A 22,500-nucleotide genomic window follows, 5' to 3' on the forward strand; every position below is an offset into this window, starting at 1 on the left:
AAGTATAGTAGTACCAACACTCTTATATGGGTGTGAAGCTTGGGTTGTGAATGCAGCAGCGAGGAGGCGGTTGGAGGCAGTGGAGATGTCCTGTCTAAGGGCAATGTGTGGTGTAAATATTATGCAGAAAATTCGGAGTGTGGAAATTAGAAGGTGTGGCGTCAATAAAAGTATTAGAGGGCTGAAGAGGGGTTGTTGAGTTGGTTTGGTCATTTAGAGAGAATGCATCAAAGTAGAATGACATGGAGAGCATTTAAATCTGTAGGGGTCGTCCTCGAAAAGGTTGGAAGGAAGGGGTAAGGGAGGTTTTGTGGGTGAGGGGCTTGGACTTCCAGCAGGCGTGCATGAGCGTGTTCGATAGGAGTGAATGGAGCCGAATGGTATTTGGGACCTGACGATCTGTTGGATTGTGAGCAGGGTAATATTTAGTGAAGGAATTCAGGGAAGCCGGTTATTTTTATAAAGCCAGACTTGAGTCCTGGAAATGGGAAGTACAATGCCTGCGCTCTAAAGGAGGGGTTTCGGGATATTAGCAGTTTGGGGGGATATGTTGTGTATCTTTATACATCCCTCTAGCGCCTGGAACCAATCTTGGGCGGAAAACATTATATACCGAGTCAAAAAAGGAGAATTAATGTGCACTACCTAGCAGAGTTTACTGCCAGAGGGGAATCATAGGCCTGTGTCCCGTGTGAAAAAAATAATAATAATTGAACTTTTCGTGTCAGAGGAAAGAAAGTCTCCCTGATAACATTGAGTATACATAGTGTATAGTGTATACTACAGTGGCTCCCTAGTATATTGATGATAAAGGCTAAAGTGTCATTTGAAAACTGGTGAATTTGTAAATGAAGTGATAAGCCTATAGAGGCAGGTGCCAGAAGTCGCCAGAAACTTACCACAGGTCAGCTGTTTTAATAATCTTCCTGGCCGGCTAGTGTACTCGCATATAATCTAGTGATACCAGTGAATAGCAGAATACAGTGGACCCCCGCATACCGATGGCATCACATAGCGATTAATCCGCATACCGCTTGCTTTAATCGCAAAAATTTTGCCTCACATACCGCTTAAAAACCCGCTCACCGATTTTCGTCCGAGACACGTCCAATGTGCGGCCTGAGCCACGCTCACATGTTCCGCCGGTGGCATTGTTTACCAGCCAGCCTCCGCGGTAACATCCAAGCATACAATCGGAATATTTCGTATTATTACAGTGTTTTCGGTGCTTTTTCTGGAAAATAAGTGACCATGGGCCCCAAGAAAGCTTCTAGTGCCAACCCTACAGCAATAAGGGTGAGAATTACAATAGAGATGAAGAAAAAGATCATTGATAAGTATGAAAGTGGAGTGTGTGTCTCCGAGCTGGCCAGGTTGTATAATAAACCCCAATCAACCATCGCTACTATTGGTGGTACAGCTGCTGCTGCACTGTCAGCTGCTGCTGCTGTAGCATCGTCTGCTGCTGCTGTAACATCGTCCGTTGCTGCTGTAGCATCGTCTGTTGCTGCTGTACCACCGTCAGCTGCTGCTGCTGCTGTAGCATCGTCTGCTGCTACTGTACCACCGTCAGCTGCTGCTGCTGCTGTAGCATCGTCTGCTGCTGCTGTAACATCGTCTGTTGCTGCTGTAGCATCGTCTGCTGCTGCTGTAGCATCGTCTGTTGCTGCTGTACCACCATCAGCTGCTGCTGCTGCAGCATCGTCTGCTGCTGCTGTAGCACCGTCTGTTGCTGCTGTACCACCGTCAGCTGCTGCTGTAGCATCGTCTGCTGCTGCTGTAGCATCGTCTGCTGCTGCTGTAGCATCGTCTGCTGCTGCTGTAGCATCGTCTGCTGCTGCTGTAGCATCGTCTGTTGCTGCTGTACCACCGTCAGCTGCTGCTGCTGCTGTAGCATCGTCTGCTGCTGCTGTAGCATCGTCTGCTGCTGCTGTAGCATCGTCTGTTGCTGCTGTACCACCGTCAGCTGCTGCTGCTGCTGTAGCACCGTTGTTGGTGTGGCTTATTGAGAATACCAAGAAACAATTAACCCCAGAGGATTTGCCACCCAGGATAACCCAAAAAAGTCAGTGTCATCGAAGACTGTCTAACTTATTTCCATTGGGGTCCTTAATCTTGTCTCCCAGGATGCAACCCACACAAGTCGACTAACACCCAGGTGAACAGGGAAAAATGCCTGGAACTAGTGCTCATATTGGTGAATTTAAAGCCAGCAAAGGTTGGTTTGAGAGATTTAAGAATCGTAGTGGCATACACAGTGTGATAAGGCCTGTTCTGGAAGAAAATGCCAAACAGGACCTACAGTACTCAGGAGGAAAAGGCATTCCCAGGACACAGTGTCTCATCAGTCATTGCTGCATCTTCAATAAAGGTAAGTGTCATTTATTCTTCATTTAGTAGACTAGTACATGCACAATATATACTGTGCATGTACTACTCTACTATTGTGCATGTATCCTTCTCTTTGTGTGTGGGAAAATGTATATTTCATGTGGTAAAATTTTTTTTTTCATACTTTTGGGTGTCTTGCACGGATTAATTTGATTTCCATTATTTCTTATGGGGAAAATTCATTCGCATACCGATTATTTCGCATAACAATGACCCCTCTTGCACGGATTAAAATCGGTATGCGGGGGTCCACTGTACAGTGTTGTAGTAGCAACTAACCAGTATTATAATGGTACTTAGTGGAGTGGAGTGACTTTCATTAGTTTCTTTTTCTTGAAATACCAGACGTTACTGTGAATTTCATATAACCTGTAGTTACCAGCGGTCGCAATATACACAACGAGAAGCAATTATTACTACAGAAAAAGCGTCCTTCCTCCAAAATTTGCACCAGTCAACTATAGTGATAATATAGCATTTATTGTGGTGGAGACGGAAAAAAAAATAGAAAAGCTAGATACAGCGATTGATAAACAAGGGTTGAGGTCGACCGTTCGTCACTGTAGGAGCTGCCAGCAGTCACCGATTTCTTCAACACGCAAGTTATACTTTTGTATCAGTCAAATCACATATTACTCGGGTAGATAATTTCCAGTAGATCCTTCATGTGTTAGCTCAAATCACCGACCAGTATGTTTTAAATAAGTGACCCACTGATCAGATCAGATCGACTGGTCCGAGCCCTTGACTGGTCCGAACCCGGGACTGGTTTCAAACGGTTTCGTTGGACAATAAAGCAGACTAAACGGATGGGGTTGTAGGCGCCCATATAAACACAAACATTAAAAATCAGGAACGTGACGGTAAGCTGTCCAATATACAAAAACAGTTAGAAACAGAAATACAAATAGCTAGAGCTTCATTTAAGGTTATTAATAGAATGTTCAACAGGTTGCTAGTAGAATTGCAGTAAATCAACCATTCAAATCATTATGAAGCTGTGTGTAGTCTGTGGTCAGTCAAACAAACGGGCTTCCACATGGATAAATTGTCATTTTTGTGGAAATTGGTGTCACGCCCCTTGTGCAGATATTCAAGAACTAGCTACAAGCAGTATTAAAACAGAGAAGTGTTTTTGGGTATGCCCAAATGAGGAAAATCTGTGGACTAAAATCACAAGGGTATTAAAAGAGGACAACATCAAAGCTGCTTTCATAGAAAACCTGGAAGCTTTCTACAACAGATGGGAACATAAAAAGTCTGGGCTGAATGGTACTGCCCTTGATACTGGCCATGTAGTCACAAACTGTAAGGCTGGAGGTGATGTCCTGGTAGTCAGTAAATGTGGGGCTGATAGTGCTGTCCTGGGAGACAGTAATGGTGAAGCTGGAGGTGCTGTCCTGGGAGACAGTAATGGTGAAGCTGGAGGTGCTGTCCTGGGAGACAGTAATGGTGAAGCTGGAGGTGCTGTCCTGAGAGACAGTAATGGGAAGAGGTGCAGAGACAGTAATGGTGAAGCTGGAGGTGCTGTCCTGAGAGACAGTAATGGTGAAGCTGGAGGTGCTGTCCTGGGAGACAGTAATGGTGAAGCTGGAGGTGCTGTCCTGGGAGACAGAAATGGTGAAGCTGGAGATACTGTCCTGGGAGACAGTAATGGTGAAGCTGGAGATACTGTCCTGGGAGACAGTAATGGTGAAGCTGGAGATTTTGTCCAGGTAGTCGAGAATTATACGCAGGAAGGAATACATATAAATGACCTCATAGGGGACAGGAGCCATAGTAGGGAAACAAGTGTAGTCAAAGATAAGATAAAACCAATATTGCAAACTAGAAATACCGCAGGAAATAGCAAACAAGAGGACTCCAATAGCAATAGTGAGGATAAATTACCAAAAACAACTGGTGGGAGCTCCATTGTTGGTGCTAGGGAGGATAGAAGTAAGACAGGGAAACATGCACCAACAGGGAATAGTCACAGAAACCCAAGGCAAGCGGAAACCAAGCCTGTGCACATACTATGCACTTGGTATCTGCTGGCATGGGAAATCTGGAAAAACAGATGGGACATGCAACTATGACCACCCTAGAAAATGCCATGCCCATATGACAACAGGAAAATGCAAACTCCCTTCCTGTAAGCTTTTTCACCCTGAAATGTGTACCTCTTCAGTACAGGAAAGACTGTGCTATAACTTAAATTGCCAGGCATACCATCTAAAGGGGACAAAAAGATACAAAACATCCAGGCCATGGGAAAACCTGGGTAGCCACAGCCACTCAAGAGGGAGAGGTTTTTTAGTGCCAGGAAGGAAAAAAAAAACTGGCAGGAAATGGCAGAAATCGTACACCAAATCCAGTCATTCCTGGAGTGGAACCACAGTCGATGGCCTCCACTCCAAACCAACAGATACAGATACTAATGCCGGAAAAAAAATCCCCCCCCAGTACCAACAATACCACCAGTCCGATAACATTCTTCTTTGCAAATATACAGGGTCTAAAGCCAGCAACAAACAACAAAATACCTTTCATCCGTGGACTGCTTGCAGAGGCAAAGGCAATGTTCGCGGCTTTCACTGAGACCCACATAAAGGATCACTTGGACAACGAAATATGGATCCCAGGTTACAACCTATACAGATGTGACAGAGTGAACAGGCAAAAGGGGGGAGGGGGGGGGGTTGGCCTGTACATTGCAGAGTCACTTGTTTGCACAGAACTGCTTAATGCCTCAAATGATGTAGTGGAAGTTTTAGCAGTAAAGGTCGAGAACCAAAACCTAGTCATTGTGGTAGTCTACAAGCCTCCGGATGCAACATCCCAGCAATTCCAGGAACAGCTGTTAAAAATTGACCACTGTCTGGAAAATCTTCCAGCTCCTGCACCCAACATCTTGCTCCTGGGGGATTTCAACTTAAGGCACCTAAAATGGAGGAATATAGCAAATAATATTGTTGCAGTAATAACACCAGGAGGCAGCTCTGATGAAAACTCACACTCACACGAGCTTTTAAATCTCTGCACAAAATTCAATTTAAACCAGCAAATAATAGAGCCTACTAGACTGGAGAATACACTAGACCTCATCTTCACTAACAATGATGATCTGATAAGAAATGTCACCATATCAAAAACAATATACTCAGATCACAACATAATTGAGGTTCAGACATGTATGCGTGGAGCCCCAGACCGACAAAATGAGACTAGTCACGAGGGAGCATTCACCAAATTCAACTTCAATAACAAAAACATAAAGTGGGACCAAGTAAACCAAGTCCTAACCGATATAAGCTGGGAAGATACACTAAGCAACACAGACCCCAACTTATGCCTAGAACAGATTAACTCGGTGGCACTCGATGTATGCACAAGGCTTATTCCTCTAAGAAAAAGGAGGAGTAGATGTAAAATAGAAAGAGACAGGCGCTCCCTTTACAGGCGACGGAAAAGAATAACAGAGCGGCTAAAAGAGGTCAATATATCTGAAATGCGTAGGGAGACACTGGTCAGAGAAATAGCAAGCATCGAACTTAAGCTAAAAGAATCCTTTAGGAGTCAGGAATCGCGGGAAGAACTAAAAGCCATAAATGAAATCGAAAGAAACCCAAAGTATTTCTTCTCCTATGCCAAATCAAAATCGAGAACAACGTCCAGTATTGGGCCCCTACTTAAACAAGATGGGTCCTACACAGATGACAGCAAGGAAATGAGTGAGCTACTCAAGTCCCAATATGACTCAGTTTTTAGCAAGCCGCTAACCAGACTGAGAGTCGAAGATCAAAATGAATTTTTTATGAGAGAGCCACAAAATTTGATTAACACAAGCCTATCCGATGTTATCCTGACGCCAAATGACTTCGAACAGGCGATAAATGACATGCCCATGCACTCTGCCCCAGGGCCAGACTCATGGAACTCTGTGTTCATCAAGAACTGCAAGAAGCCCCTATCACGAGCCTTTTCCATCCTATGGAGAGGGAGCATGGACACGGGGGTCGTCCCTCAGTTACTAAAAACAACAGACATAGCCCCACTCCACAAAGGGGGCAGTAAAGCAACAGCAAAGAACTACAGACCAATAGCACTAACATCCCATATCATAAAAATCTTTGAAAGGGTCCTAAGAAGCAAGATCACCACCCATCTAGAAACCCATCAGTTACACAACCCAGGGCAACATGGGTTTAGAACAGGTCGCTCCTGTCTGTCTCAACTATTGGATCACTACGACAAGGTCCTAAATGCACTAGAAGACAAAAAGAATGCAGATGTAATATATACAGACTTTGCAAAAGCCTTCGACAAGTGTGACCATGGCGTAATAGCGCACAAAATGCGTGCTAAAGGAATAACAGGAAAAGTCGGTCGATGGATCTATAATTTCCTCACTAACAGAACACAGAGAGTAGTCGTCAACAGAGTAAAGTCCGAGGCAGCTACGGTGAAAAGCTCTGTTCCACAAGGCACAGTACTAGCTCCCATCTTGTTCCTCATCCTCATATCCGACATAGACAAGGATGTCAGCCACAGCACCGTGTCTTCCTTTGCAGATGACACCCGAATCTGCATGACAGTGTCTTCCATTGCAGACACTGCAAGGCTCCAGGCGGACATCAACCAAATCTTTCAGTGGGCTGCGGAAAACAATATGAAGTTCAACGATGAGAAATTTCAATTACTCAGATATGGTAAACATGAGGAAATTAAATCTTCATCAGAGTACAAAACAAATTCTGGCCACAAAATAGAGCGAAACACCAACGTCAAAGACCTGGGAGTGATTATGTCGGAGGATCTCACCTTCAAGGACCATAACATTGTATCAATCGCATCTGCTAGAAAAATGACAGGATGGATAATGAGAACCTTCAAAACTAGGGAGGCCAAGCCCATGATGACACTCTTCAGGTCACTTGTTCTATCTAGGCTGGAATATTGCTGCACTCTAACAGCACCTTTCAAGGCAGGTGAAATTGCCGACCTAGAAAATGTACAGAGAACTTTCACGGCGCGCATAACGGAGATAAAACACCTCAATTACTGGGAGCGCTTGAGGTTTCTAAACCTGTATTCCCTGGAACGCAGGAGGGAGAGATACATGATTATATACACCTGGAAAATCCTAGAGGGACTAGTACCGAACTTGCACACGAAAATCACTCACTACGAAAGCAAAAGACTTGGCAGACGATGCACCATCCCCCCAATGAAAAGCAGGGGTGTCACTAGCACGTTAAGAGACCATACAATAAGTGTCAGGGGCCCGAGACTGTTCAACTGCCTCCCAGCACACATAAGGGGGATTACCAACAGACCCCTGGCAGTCTTCAAGCTGGCACTGGACAAGTACCTAAAGTCAGTTCCTGATCAGCCGGGCTGTGGCTCGTACGTTGGTTTGCGTGCAGCCAGCAGCAACAGCCTGGTTGATCAGGGGCTGATCCACCAGGAGGCCTGGTCACAGACCGGGCCGCGGGGGCGTTGACCCCCGAAACTCTCTCCAGGTAAACTCCAGGTAATAGTACTATTCAGAGGGCTGAGGAGGGATTATTGAGGTGGTTTGGTCATTTAGAGGACAGAACAAAATAAGATGACTTGGAGGGTGTATAAATCTGTAGTGGAGGGGAGGATGGTATGGGTCGTCCTAGGAAAGGATGGAGGAAGGAGGTAAAAGAGGTTTTGTGTGCAAGGGGCTTGGAAATGCAGCAGGCATGTGTGAGCAAGTTAGACAGGACGAGCTGTTGGAGTGTGAGCAGGGTAATATTTTGTCAAGGGATTCAGGGAAACAGGGCAGCTGGACTTGAGTCCTAGAGGTGGGAAATACAATGCCTGCACTTTAAAGGAGAGGTTTGGGATACTGGCTGTTTGGAGTGACATCTGAACTGTTGGATCTGAGTATCTCTGGAAAGACACTGAATTTTAGTGAATGATGGTGAAAGCGTTTCTTTCTTTTCTAGGTCACCCTGCCTCGGTGGGAGTTGGCCGTTATGTTGAAAAAATATATGATTTTTTAATTGCTTTTAATGTTTAATGCCATATATATACTAGTTTTTTTTATAATATTAGATGTGTTTCAAGGTGATTTAGCGTTTCAAACATTCCTTCAGTTGAAATAATTCGTATATATACGGTATGACTTTTTTTCTTTTTACTATATTGGTCTTCTAAGGCTATGTACAATTGTTTCAGTGTAATACTCCTCAAAATATGAAAACAAGTAATATTAATAGACTTTACTGGGTTATATATAATTTATAATTGTTATTTTTTTCCTATTTTGGTTTTCTAAGGCTATGTATAATGAATACTTACAATTTTTTTTTATTAACACATCGGCCATTTCCCACCAAGGCAAGGTGACCCAGAAAAGAAGAAACATTTTTGTCATCATTCAGCCAATCACTGTCTTGCTTGAGGCATGCCTACACTACTAATAAAACTGCAACTTATCAACACCCTTCTTTCAGAGTGCAGGCACTGTACTTTCCATCTCCAGCACTCAAGTCTGGCCTGCTGGTTTCCCTGAATCCCTTCATAAATGTTACCTTACTCATACTCATACTTATAATATTACATTTTAGAGTATAATATTATCAAAACATAGAAATTATCCTGGGTTATATACCTAGTGTGCTTTGTGGCAGAATTCCACTGATAATATGAAATTGTAATAAATTTGCTGGTAGGGAAGCTGATGGCAGAACAAAAGCTCCTAGTTCCTTTGTTTATTTTTGTTTGTGAGGTGTACTAGTGCATCTGACATGCAGTCATCCCCTGAGTAGTTGACGATGATCCATTGTGAACACCCTACTGGTCTAAGATTTTTTTTCCAATGTATGAAATGATGGATGTAGGTAGTAGGTTGGTAGACAGCAACCACCCAGGGAGGTACTACCGTCCTGCCAAGTGAGTGTAAAACGGAAACCTGTAATGGTTTTACATGATGGTAGGATTGCTGGTGTCCATTTTTCTGTCTCATAAACATGCAAGGTTTCAGGTACGTCTTGCTACTTCTACTTACACTTAGGTCACACTACACATACATGTACAAGCATATATATACACACCCCTCTTGTTTTCTTCTATTTTCTTTGTAGTTCTTATTCTTGTTTATTTCCTCTTATCTCCATGGGGAAGTGGAACAGAATTCTTCCTCCATAAGCCATGTGTGTTGTAAGAGGCGACTAAAATGCCGGGAGCAAGGGGCTAGTAACCTCTTCTCCTGCATATATTACTAAATGTAAAAGGAGAAACTTTCGTTTTTCCTTGTGGGCCACCCCGCCTCGGTGGGATACGGCCGGTGTGTTGAAAGAAAGAAATGATGGAAGAAGACAGAGTTGTCCCGAAGTAAAAAATATTGGCAGGTGGCAGATTTGTGGGTACAAAAAATGGTGCATATTAGTATGTTGAACACAATACCAACACAAGCGTGCTAGTACACCAGAAACAGTTAAAGGGTTAAACAAAACACAAGGTTAGTTTTATTTTACTCATCATGCACCACGTGGGGTAAGATTTTTTTTTATACTGTGCAGACTCTCTGCAGACCCATCCTCTCATGTCTAGGCCAAAATTTACTGTTCACACCTTATTTGAAGATAAGCTCAAAACATACATCTACCTAAGTGACCCTGGCATCAATACCATAAATGTAGATGAGACAGTGAACAGGTTAAGAGGCTTATGTGGGAACACTACAGTTGAGTATCAAGCTGTATCACTTCACATTCATAATGAGGAGCAAGCTACCATTCTATTCCTTTTTGGATATATCTGAACCCCATTTATCTATTTTCTGAACCTACCTTAAGTTGTCTTCCTCTGAAGAGTGACTCATCTAATGCCATTGCCATCTGAACCGAGTCTTTCTCTGCAAATTCTATATAAGCAAAGCCTTTTGGGTGTCCATCATATTTATTACAAAGTATAGTAACTCTGTTGACAGCACCACACCCATGGAAGTGTTGCTCAAGCTCTTCTGCTGTTGCTCCATAGTCAACCTGAAGGAATATAAACAGTATTTACTGCAAAGTCAATAATTAGTCAGTAAAACAATTATGATCAACATGCAAACAATTCAGAGAGAAGATTATTCGTCATAAATACAGCAACAGCTAAACTGGATGACAAAAAGCTGGCCTCTCGCACTTCTGTTTTCATCATTATTTATTGACAAATTGTTAAATAAGAAAAGAAACACATTTAATTAGACAAAATATTAAAAATTAATATCATTTATTCAAAACTAGTCAAAATCGAGGATTTGTTTTACTGTTCATCTGGTACCTTCATCAAGTACAGTACGAGTCGGATGCTTTTGGTAATTACCTGTTACTTATATCGTAACTACAGGAGCAGAGAGTTGCTCACAGTGTCCCATTGTCAGTACCATATTTAATCAATTAATTATTGAAGTTTTCATTGGTTGTGGTACTTACTACCTCCCTCACATGACCCATTCCATTTACATACCACTCAGTGGAGAATTTTCTAGTACCAGTTGCTCTCAGGAAGTGAGAATACCTATTCAGCATACATAGTAATGCAAATTCAAAAACTTTCTCAAAATCAAGTGGCACTACTACTTTTCATATCCTAGCTGATAGCACATGGGCAATTCCACAGAATAAGGAACATGAAGAAAATATATTTCATCAATGTCAGTAAAGTGGTACCCTGAATTTCGTCCACAATTCATTCCAGAAGGCTGTTTGAGTGCCATTACCGAATGAATTTGTTCCCCATAAGGAATAATGTAAATCAGATTAGTCCGTTTCAGACCCCCAAAAATACACTTACAAAAGCACTTACAAAAATACACTTACATAACTGTTTGAGTTGGGAGCTGTTCGAAATTCGAGGTACCACTATATATGGATGATATTTATTCACAGAAAGAATAAAGTTCCTATTGTAATAGTATCACATAAAATACAGTAATTTTTATCTCCCAAAGTCCCTACTTAGCTGGCTTTTTTTTTTTTTGTAATTTTAGAGTATTTCACTTAAAAAGGATGCTAAAAGGAAAAGGCCAAAAATCAGATATAAACAAAAGTGCAGTCAGTGTAGCATCATCACAAGCACTCTTGATCTGTTTGAAAGAGCAGAAAACTTTAAACCAGTGTGACGTTAATAAACCGGCGATCCAGTTTACACTAGAAGAGTCCAATGACAAGCTGCCTTTCCTCGACGTCCTCATTCACAAAGTAGAAAACAACCTAAGATTTCAAGTTTATCGGAAATCCACCAATAAAAATGATCTCACACACTTCTATTCCAGTCAAGATACCAAGACCAAAAGAGGCATCATCATCGGGTTTTTCCTAAGAGCATACCGAATTTGTAGTCCTGAGTTTCTTGACGAGGAATGTACATACATTCACCAAACATTCACAGAGTTACATTTTCCTTCTTTTTTCATCAAAGACTGCAAGAAAAGAGCTCTTCAGATCATTAATTCTCCATGCATCAACACCACTCCCAACAAAGTTATAACTCTTCCCAACAGCCAGGTTGCACTGAACGTCTCAAAAGTACTTTCACAAGCTAACACCAGAGTCGCCATCGCTTCTAGCACTTCAATAAAGGATCTAACCAGGACAAAATCCAAGCATCACGAACAAGTCAATGCAGGAGTTTACACTATACCCTGTGGAGGCTGTGACAAGATTTACGTAGGTGAAACAGCAAGAAACCTCGACACCCGCCTCAATGAACACATTTACGCATGTAGGAACGATAACTTGAACAACGCCTGTGTACAACACCGAAATTCCACCAATCATCTCATGAAATTCAGAGACGCCCAATTAGTGATCAAAGAAACTAATTTCCGCAGACGCAAGTGCCTCGAATCAGCACTGATCGCTGTTTCGAATACAATTAAACAAAACAACAACAGCTTCACCATCTCCGAAGTCTTAGCAAGAATCCTCCTGAAAACAGTAAACTCTGCCATCACATAGTCTCTCCTGTTATACTACACAAAGCACATTACAGAGAGTGAACACTGAAACAAGCTGCCTCTTACCACTCTGTATTTGTCCAAACTATTTTTATGTTACCCAAGTAATAGCTTTTATATCCTTTTACTCTTGTACGAATTAATTGCTCTACCATATTGTATTACTTTTGTCACTACTACTACTACACTACTACTACTACTACTACTACTATACTACTACTACTACTATACTACTACTACTACTACTAGTGAACATCGAAATGGTACCTCACTAGTATTGCACCTCACTCTGACCCTTTATATACCCTCTGTGTCCATGTATTGTTTGTAATGGCTTGATAAAGCTCCTGGAGAGCAAAACGTTGCCACAATAAAATGTCACATTAGTTGCACTTGTGTCCTTTTACTTTACATATTGTCGGTAATTCTACCAACTTTATTAAAAAAAAAAAAAAAAAAAAAAAAAAAAAAAAATTCTTAAAAAATAAGAAAATCTTTTTCCAAAGGTAATGAAACCAAAAGTATGAAATTTGATGGGAAACTGACGAAATTAAGCTTCTGTGAATTTTGCTGTGTCAAGTGATATTTATGCATCGGCAATTCTGCCCACTTTGAGTCCTATTTTAGGCCAATTACATTGTTCCAGTCGACCAAATTCTTCCTGGTATATCTTCCATTTTATCGACTGAGCACAAGAATCCTCCAATCAACTACAACCTCTCCTCAATTAACGATGGGTTCCTGTTCCTAAGAGTACGTCGGTAAGTGAATTAGTTGTTAAGCGAGAAGCATACTACACTGGTAGTGGGTTTGTGTCAATCATCTTTAGATATATTTTTTTAAAGTTACTTTTGCACCATTATAACATTTCTAGTACATTGTTAAATGCCTTTATAGAAGCGTACAAACTCTCCTCACTTAGTGACGTACTTGTTTATTCATGCCTTGGACTTACGACGGGCTCTCTGACCAGTATGCATACCTAAATAATGTATATTAGAGCTGATTTCCCCCCATTCCTTTTATTTCAATTTACAGTACACTACTGTATAAGCATTTAAAAATATACCAGAAATGTTATAAATGGTGCAAAGGTGACATTAAAACAATATCAGTGATGGCTGACACAAACTCAATACCATTACATGTACAGCATGCTCCTCATGTAGCAACGAATTCATTTACTGATGTGGTCTTAGGAATGGAACTCCGTCATAAACCCTTAAACTGTCCAAGCAGATCTATCTTCACATGTGTAGTGTCCAAAAGTAGATCTACATTTTTTTACATATTTAAAAAAAAAAAAAAAAAAAAAAGTAGATAAATTTTTTTTACACGTTTTTAAATTAAAAAAAAAAAAAAAAAAAAAGAAAAGATCTACTTTTTTACATACTTTCAAATGTTGAAAAAACGTAGATCTACGTTTGGACAGTTAAAGGGTTAAGTGAGAAGAGATTGTACTGTATACTGTAATAAACAGAACAGAGGAAATCAGCTCTAATAGTCATTATTTAGGTTTGCATACTGGTTAGAGAGCTGGTCGTAAGTCTAAGTGGTTGGTAAACAAATATGTCGCTATATGAGGAGAGGCTGTATTTCAACCACCCAATCAAGTGATTACAAATTAGTAATTTGGCTAACTTCACACAAATTTCAAAATAGGGGTCAGAATAAACAATGCAGGCATTCCTGGCACTAAAATAACATCTCCATTTATTAGCTATGTTCCCAGGATTTACACATGAATTCCATTTTGAATTTTTATTTAACCCCTTGACTGTCGCAACCCCCAATCCTGAGGTGTCTCCTGGTGTCGCAAAATTTAAAAAAAAAAAAATATTATTTTTTCTTATGAAATGATAGAGAATCTTTTCCCGATTGTAATGACACCAAAAAAACGAAATTTAATGGAAAACTGACGGAATTATGCTCTCGCGAAGTTAGCAACCTCAGCGATATTTACAAATCGGCGATTTCGCCCACTTTGAGCCCTATTTTCGGCTAATTCCGTTGTTCCAGTCGGCCAAACTCATAGCTATTTCTTTAGAACTCCATTTTTTCTATCGATTGAGTACAAGAAACTGCCCATTTACTGATTTCAACTACCCAATAATGTGGTCATAAATTTGCAATTTGGCCAATTTCACAAAAATTAAAAAATATGACAATTTCAAAATAAGGTCTAGAATGAACAATGCAGACATTCCTGGCTCTAAAATAACATTTTCTTTGTTCATCAGTCATGTCTCCAGGCCCCTCTGATATTACTCTTGCTTTCTATTTTGAACTTTTATTCACACAAAAAATAGAAGACTTACTATTATGCAGACTACTGCAATACTGTAATATTTGTATAAATAATATCAACCCATTCATGACTGCATATTAGAATTGCTAGTTGGACATTTATTGGACAATGACATCATTTGTTTACTTTTGAACATTGGCAAAAATCAAACATTTCCCCTACTTTGAGCTCCATTTCCAGGTTCTTTTTATAGTAAAATCAATCAAAATCACCTCTATTTCTATAATATGTTTTCCATTCTATCACATGAGACCAAGAAAACGAGAATACAACCATAAATACTATACGAAAATAGACCACAAAGTCGGCATTTTAATTAAAAAAAAAAAAAAACGGTTGGAGTTTTTTTTTCTCATTATGCACTGCGTGCTCCAGGATTTTTTTTATATGGTGCACACTGACCACACAGACCCATTCGCTCACATGTGGGCCTACCAGCTTCCTCCTGCTTGATTTGAAGCCGCTAGAATTTATGAGTATATATACGTCAAACACGGTACCTCGTAAGACGTATATATACGGCCACGACAGTCAAAGGGTTAAAAAAAAAAATAGTTATGCAGTATTGTAATAATTGTATAAATAACATCAGTGCATTCGTGAATGCACATTAGACCAACCAGTTGGATGGGTGAAATGATCTGTTTACTCTTGAATATCAGCAAAAATCAAACATTTCTGCTACTTTGAGCTCAATTTCAAGCTATTTTCAGTTCTGAAACCAATCAAAATCATCTCTATTTCTGTAATATATCTTCCACTGTGAAATGAGACCAAGAAACTGAGAAAACAACCGTATAAACCAAAGTCGCTGTTTTAAACCAAAACCATGGTCAGTTTTTTCTTGTTATGCACTGAGTGCGGCAAAATTTTTTTATGTGGTGCACACTTACTGCATAGACCCATCCTCTCATATCTAGGCACAAATTTACTGCTCACAGCTTTTCTGAATGATCTGAGCTCATGGCGTAGTACTACGGCACGAACAATGACCTCAAACCCGTAGTGCTATGGCAGACAATGAAAGGGTTAAGGGTTTCAGACAACTTGGAAATACACCTACCGTCCGACTTGCGGCCGAGTCCGGTTCCGAGAAACCAGTCGTAAGTCAAAATGGTCGTAAGTCGAACTTTACTACTGAATATCAACAAAACATTTTTGTAATGACTTTATTTTATTGTTTTATTTTGGTATTTCATGTTTTACTTTACTTTTTATGCTGTTAGTACTGTATTTTATACTGTAAGGTTCAGGATAAACACTGTGAACAACACAAATAGTTGTTTATTTACCAGAAATTTGGCATAAAAAACACGGTCGTAAGTCGGATGGTAGGTGTACAGTATAGATGTTATATTGTATATACCAATGTCCTCTTTTGATGTAATGTCTGTCTCACACTTGTTGCCATGTCCCTCTAAACCATACAAATATGTAAGAACTTTTCCTCCTGTAATAAACAGACTGGAGCATGAGCAAGTCTTGTACAGTATGGCCCTGCGCTAAGGCGATTTGCCTTATTGCGTTCCACTAATACAGACTTTTCAAATTATGACCAAAATTCGCTACACGCCTTCCCCCACCCAACTCTCTAATACGGTCATTGTGTGCCATGCGGTTTTTTTTTACATCCATAAGCTACAGATCTCTCCAATATGTCTGGGAATTTTCCAAAATTTCAAGTGTTTTAAAGTTATTGCATATTTTATATGTACTTATGTGTACCTGTACCTAAATAAACTTACACACTAAGTGTCCCTCTAGTCTTGACACCATATTAACCCTTTCGGTGTCAGTCCCGTAGTATTACAGCTTGAGAGCCAGTGTTGGTCCCACAATACTATGCCAAAATTCTAGCGCCTTCAAATCTAGCAGGAGAAAACTGGTAGGCCTGCATCTGAGAGAATGGGTCTGCGTGGTCAGTGTGAGCAGTATGAAAAAAAATCGAGGCACCCGTATTGCATTGTGGGAGTGCTAATTCAGTATGCCTTGGTCACCAAGCCTAGCGGTAAGGAATACCTCACTCTCTGGCAAATTGGGACTCTACCCTTCACAAGTGATAGTTCTAACACAGACTGTAGTGTCAGTGAAGATGAATCTCATGGTTTTGAGGAGTTTGTGACAGAAAACAATGCCCAGGATACCAGAAATAGTGCTGAAAACCTAGACGATTATTAACCTTCCACCAAAAAAGTCAAAGTGACTTATTTCCACGTGGGTGGGTAGGAGGGGGGGAAGGCAGCATGGGTTTGTGCAAACATAACAACGTGTGTAGACTATCTAGGATAACCCAAAAAAAGTCAAAGTGATTTATTTCCATGGTGGTGGTGGGGAAGACAGTGTGGGTAATGAGGAAGACAGTGTGGGTAGTGGGGAAGACAGTGTGGATAGTGGGGAAGACAGTGTGGGTAGTGGGGAAGACAGTGTGGATAGTGGGGAAGACAGTGTGGGTAGTGGGGAAGGCTGAATAGGTTTGTGTAAACATAGCAACATATGTGTAGACTACCTAGGATAACCCAAAAAAGTCAGACAAAGTGATTTATTTCCATGTGGGTGGTGGGGAAGATGGCATGGGTGGTGAGGAAGACAGTGTGGGTAGTGGGGAAGGGAACATGGGTTTGTGTAAACATAGCAGCGTATGTGTAGATTACCTAGGATAACCCCAAAAAGTGAGACGTGACTTATTTCCATGTGGGTGTTGGGGAAGACGGCATGGGTGTTGGGGAAGACGGCATGGGTGTTGGGGAAGATGGCATGGGTGTTGGGGAAGACGGCATGGGTGGTGGGGAAGGCAGTGTGGGTAGTGGAGAAGACGGTGTAGGTAGTGGGGGAGGCAGTGTGGGTAGTGGGGAAGGTAGTGTGGGTAGTGGGGAAGGCAGTATGGATAGTTGGGAAGGCAGTATGGGTAGTGGGGGAGGCAGTGTGGATAGTGGGGAAGGCAGTGTGGGTGGTGGGGAAGGCAGTGTGGGTGAAGTGGAAGACAGTGTGGGTAGTGGGGAAGGCTATGTTGCCGCAAGCAGTTCACTTTGTCAACTTCATGCCTCTATATCTCGGTAAGTACTGATCGCAATTTTTTTTTTTGTTCTATAACACTCAGAAAAATATTCTTAAGATTTTGGGAAAGAAAAAATAATTTTTTTTTTTCAAATATTTTTCGACACAGTGAGTTAGTTAACCCTTTGACTGTCAGTGTCGTACATGTACATCTTACAAGCCAGTGTTTTTGATGTAATATGCCAAAATTCTAGCGGCTTCAAATCAAGCAGGAGAAAGCTGGCAACCCACATGTGAGAGAATGGGTCTTGTGTGGTCAGTGTGTGCAGTATAAAAAAAAAAATCCTGCAGCACACAGTGCATAATGAGAGAAAAAAAAACTACGACCGTGTTTTTGGCTTAAAACACCAACTTTTTTTTTTTTTTTTTCAACAAGTCGGCCGTCTCCCACCGAGGCAGGGTGACCCAAAAAAGAAAGAAAATCCCCAAAAAGAAAATACTTTCATCATCATTCAACACTTTCACCACACTCGCACATTATCACTGTTTTTGCAGAGGTGCTCAGAATACAACAGTCTAGAAGCATACACATATAAAGATACACAACATATCCCTCCAAACTGCCAATATCCCAAACCCCTCCTTTAAAGTGCAGGCATTGTACTTCCCATTTCCAGGACTCAAGTCCGACTATATGAAAATAACCGGTTTCCCTGAATCCCTTCACTAAATATTACCCTGCTCACACTCCAACAGATCATCAGGTCCCAAGTACCATTCGTCTCCATTCACTCCTATCTAACACGCTCACGCACGCTTGCTGGAAGTCCAAGCCCCTTGCCCACAAAACCTCCTTTACCCCCTCTCTCCAACCCTTTCGAGGACGACCCCTACCCCGCCTTCCTTCCCCTATAGATTTATATGCTTTCCATGTCATTCTACTTTGATCCATTCTCTCTAAATGACCAAACCACCTCAACAACCCCTCTTCTGCCCTCTGACTAATACTTTTATTAACTCCACACCTTCTCCTAATTTCCAAACACCAACTATGAGGTGTATTTTCATGTAGTATTTAGGGTTGTATTCTCGTTTTCCTGGTCTCATTTGAAAGAACTGAAGATATACTACAGGAATAGAGATGATTTTGATTGGTTTCACAATGAAAAGGACCTTGAAATTGAGCACAAAGTAGCGGAAATGTTCGATTTTTGCCGAAGTTCAAGAGTAAACAAATGATGTCATTGTCCAATAAGTGTCCAACTAGCCATTCTAATATGCAGTCATGAATGGGTTGACATTATTTATACAATTAGTATTACAATAATGCAGTAGTCTGCGTAACAGTAAATCTTCTATTTTTTTGTGTGAATAAAAATTCAAAATAGAAAGCAAGAGTAATATAAGAGGAGCCTGGAGACGTGACTGATGAACAGAAAAAAAATGTTATTTTAGTGTCAGGAATGTCTGCATTGTTTATTCTGGATCCTATTTTGAAATTGGCATCTTTTTTAATTTGCGTGAAACTGGACAATTTGCCAATTTCTGACCACTTTATTGGGTGGCTGAAATATAATAAATGGAGTTTTAAAGAAATAGCTACGAGTTTGGTTGACGGGAACAATGGAATTGGCTGAAAATAGGGCTCAAAGTGGGCAAAATCACCGATGCATATATATATAGCTGAGATTACTAACTTCACGAGAGCATAATTCCATAAGTTTTCTATGAAATTTCTTAATTTTCGTGTCATTACCATCGGGAAAAGCTTCTCTATCATTTCATAAAAAATAATTGTTTTTTTTTTTCCCGAATATTTTGTGACAGAGAGACTTCAGGATTTAGGGGTCTCGATAGTCAAAGGGTTAAGGACCAGGGATCTCGACACTGAAAGGGTTAATAATAATAATAATAATAACAGTAATACATAATAATAATAATCACTCTTGGGCACATTAAATGCCTTATTTTACATTAAAATAGACATTTTCATTAATCCATCTATGATATTTTCTTCAAATTTATATAAGAAATGTTACATAGCATATAAACATGATACATACACTCAAAGTACAATAAGTTTCACATAAATATAAGACGCAGTACCGGGCGGAGGAAAAGAATTTCATCTTTTTGGTCCAGCACCAGAGAAAATGTGTATCAATGCACGTTTAATGCATTCAGGTTTATTTACAAATGTCGGCATGATTTCTCATCACTTCTCTGTCATTTATGATGCATCTAAGGGTAGTTGTTAGAAATGATTAAACTCAGCAAACAAGGTATGCCGATGGTAATAATACTATCGCTCTGGGGCACTTTAAATATCGCATATTACGTGTAGGTGTGGTAGCCAGGCGGCTACGTAGCTACACCTACACCTGACTTCCTACAAACAAATATTACTCTCCTCTCACCCTACATTAAGACTATACATATTTTAAGGTAAGTAATGTGTGTACTGTATGTGTATTTTATTGCTCTGGGCTGCTTTAACCCTTTCAGGGTCCAAGAATTTAAAAAAAAAAAAATTTGTTATTTTTTCTTATGAAATCGTAGAGAATCTTTTTGTGAAGGTAATAAAACAAAAAGTACGAAATTTGGTGGAAAACTGACGAAATTATGCTCTCGCGAATTTTGATGTGTCAGCGATATTTACGAATCGGCAATTTTGCCGACTTTGACTCCCATTTTAGGCCAATTACATTATTCCAATCAACCAAATTCTTAGCCATTTCACTAGTATTACTTCTATTCTATCGATTGAGCACAAGAAATCACCAAGTCAACTGTTTCAACTACAAAATAAAGTGATCAGAAATTGTTAATTTGGCCAATTTAACACAAAGTTCAAAATATTCCAATTTCAAAATAGGGTCCAGAATGAACAATGTAGGCATTCCTGGCACTAAACTAACATTTCCTCTGTTCATTAGTTATGTTTTGAGGCTTTACAAATAAATTCCATTTTGATTTTTTATTCACATAATGAATTTTTATTCACACCAAAAAATAGAAGATTTACTGTTATGCAATACTGTAATAATTGTATAAATATCATCACCATATTTGTGAATGTATATTAGACCCACCAGCTGACGTGTATTAGACGTGTGAGGTCGTTTGTTTACTCTTGAATATCGGCAAAAATTTAACATTTCTGCTACTTTGAGCTCAGTTTCAAGCCATTTCCAGAGCTAAAACCAATCAAAATCATCTCTATTTCTGTAATATGTCTTCCATTCTATCAAATGAGACCAAGAAATCGCAAATACAACTATAAAAAACATACTAAAAAACACTGCAAAGTTGCTGTTTTAATCGAAAAATCATGATTTCATTTTTTTTCTCTCATTATACACAGTGTGCTGCAGGATCTGTTTTATGTGGTGCACACATACCACATAGATGTATTCTCTCATATCTAGGCCCAAATGTACCACTCACAGTTTATCAGAGTGAGCTGAGCTCATGGCGTAGATCTACGGTTTGGACCCTGAACGTAAAGCCGTAGATCTACGGGACGGACCCTGAAAGGGTTAAATATCATACCTACCTACACCTGACTACCTACAAATAAATACTACTCACCTCTTGCTCTACATCAAGACTATACATATTTTAAGGTAAGTAATGAACGTACTGTGTATGCATTTTACTCTATTTTTTTTAATGCCTAGTTTTAGTGTTAGCTTAATATATGTTAATGTAAACTTGTTATCTGGCATTTGTAAGTGGAAAAAATGGCACTCTGCTTTCTGGCGATGTCCACTTTCCGGCAGTAGCCCGTAACCTAACCTGCCATACAAGTGGGGCCCTACTGTACATAGATATCACTTGATAAAAGTACTACTGTAATAATCAGGGCAATTGAAATAACCTCTATTGTCTATGACTGTAAAGTCAGCCACTGTGGAATTGCCCATATTCACATCTTTACTAGACAGGACATTTATCCTTCATTAAAAAAATATACAAACTTTATTATGCAGTACTATTATGCAAAACCTCTCTTATAAAAAATAAATAAGTTATTAAAAAAGTTCAATTACTCAAAATGAGACCTCAGCAGTCCTTTTTCATTTAATCATATCAATAAGGATGTAGAGTCTGAATACCAGCCACAGAACACTTACATTACCAACATATATAGAACGTGCATCCACTTCCATCTTTTCCTCCAGGGACATATTGAGTGGTGATGTTGCCCCTGCAGCACCAGGAGGTGAACCCAAATTCATCTGTTTATCCACTTCTGACTGAATTTGGCGAATTTTCTCTGCCTCTTCTTCCATTTCCCTGACTCGTGCTGAAAACAATTTTTTCATTTCAAATGAAAGAACACCGTATTCTGTTAAAATTACACAGCTGACTGCATGCACAAACACAATCTGAACTTCCAACTTTACCTCAAACTACACAAATAATCCTATGTAAAGATATGTTAGTTTCATCCCAAAATTTTGGGGTTTCTGTTGCACAGAACTACTGATGGGTACACATCCCTCGACTGATTTTGACTATTTGCTGGTATCTTCTACTTAGAGGGAGGGGGTGAAGGTTTTGTGTGCAAGGGGCTTGGGCATCCAGCAGGCATATGTGTGACTGTGTTTGATGCAAGTGGAGGCAAATGGTTTTTGGAACTTGATGAGCTGTTGGAGTGTGAGAAATGGAACATTTGTGAAGAGATTCAGGGAAACCAGTTAGCTGGACTCAAGTCCTAGAGGTAGAAAGTACACTGCCTGCACTTTGAAGGAGAGGTGGGCTATCTGCAGTTTGGAGGGGCATCTGATCTGTAGTATGGCAAAACAGTGATGGAGTGAATGATGGTGAGCATTTTTTT

General features: G+C 40.2%; 1 protein-coding gene across 6 annotated transcripts in view; it reads right to left on the bottom strand.

Annotated features, from left to right (window-relative positions):
- LOC128687617 (polyadenylate-binding protein 2) overlaps positions 1-22,500 on the bottom strand; it is a 102,255-nt gene that overhangs the window by 72,434 nt on the left and 7,321 nt on the right. For all 6 annotated transcript variants that reach the window (XR_011391869.1, XR_011391870.1, XM_053775168.2 and 3 more), the window contains exons 3-4: positions 21,794-21,966; positions 10,197-10,391 (exon numbers count right to left, since the gene is read on the bottom strand). Coding sequence is in view for 4 of the 6 variants with exons in the window: in XM_053775168.2 (XP_053631143.1) it covers positions 10,197-10,391; positions 21,794-21,966 (368 nt within the window). In the remaining 2 variants the exon portion in view is untranslated. The remainder of the gene's footprint in view (positions 1-10,196; positions 10,392-21,793; positions 21,967-22,500) is intronic.

This window comes from Cherax quadricarinatus, chromosome 11, assembly GCF_038502225.1.
Source record: "Cherax quadricarinatus isolate ZL_2023a chromosome 11, ASM3850222v1, whole genome shotgun sequence".
Lineage (NCBI taxonomy): Eukaryota > Metazoa > Arthropoda > Malacostraca > Decapoda > Parastacidae > Cherax > Cherax quadricarinatus.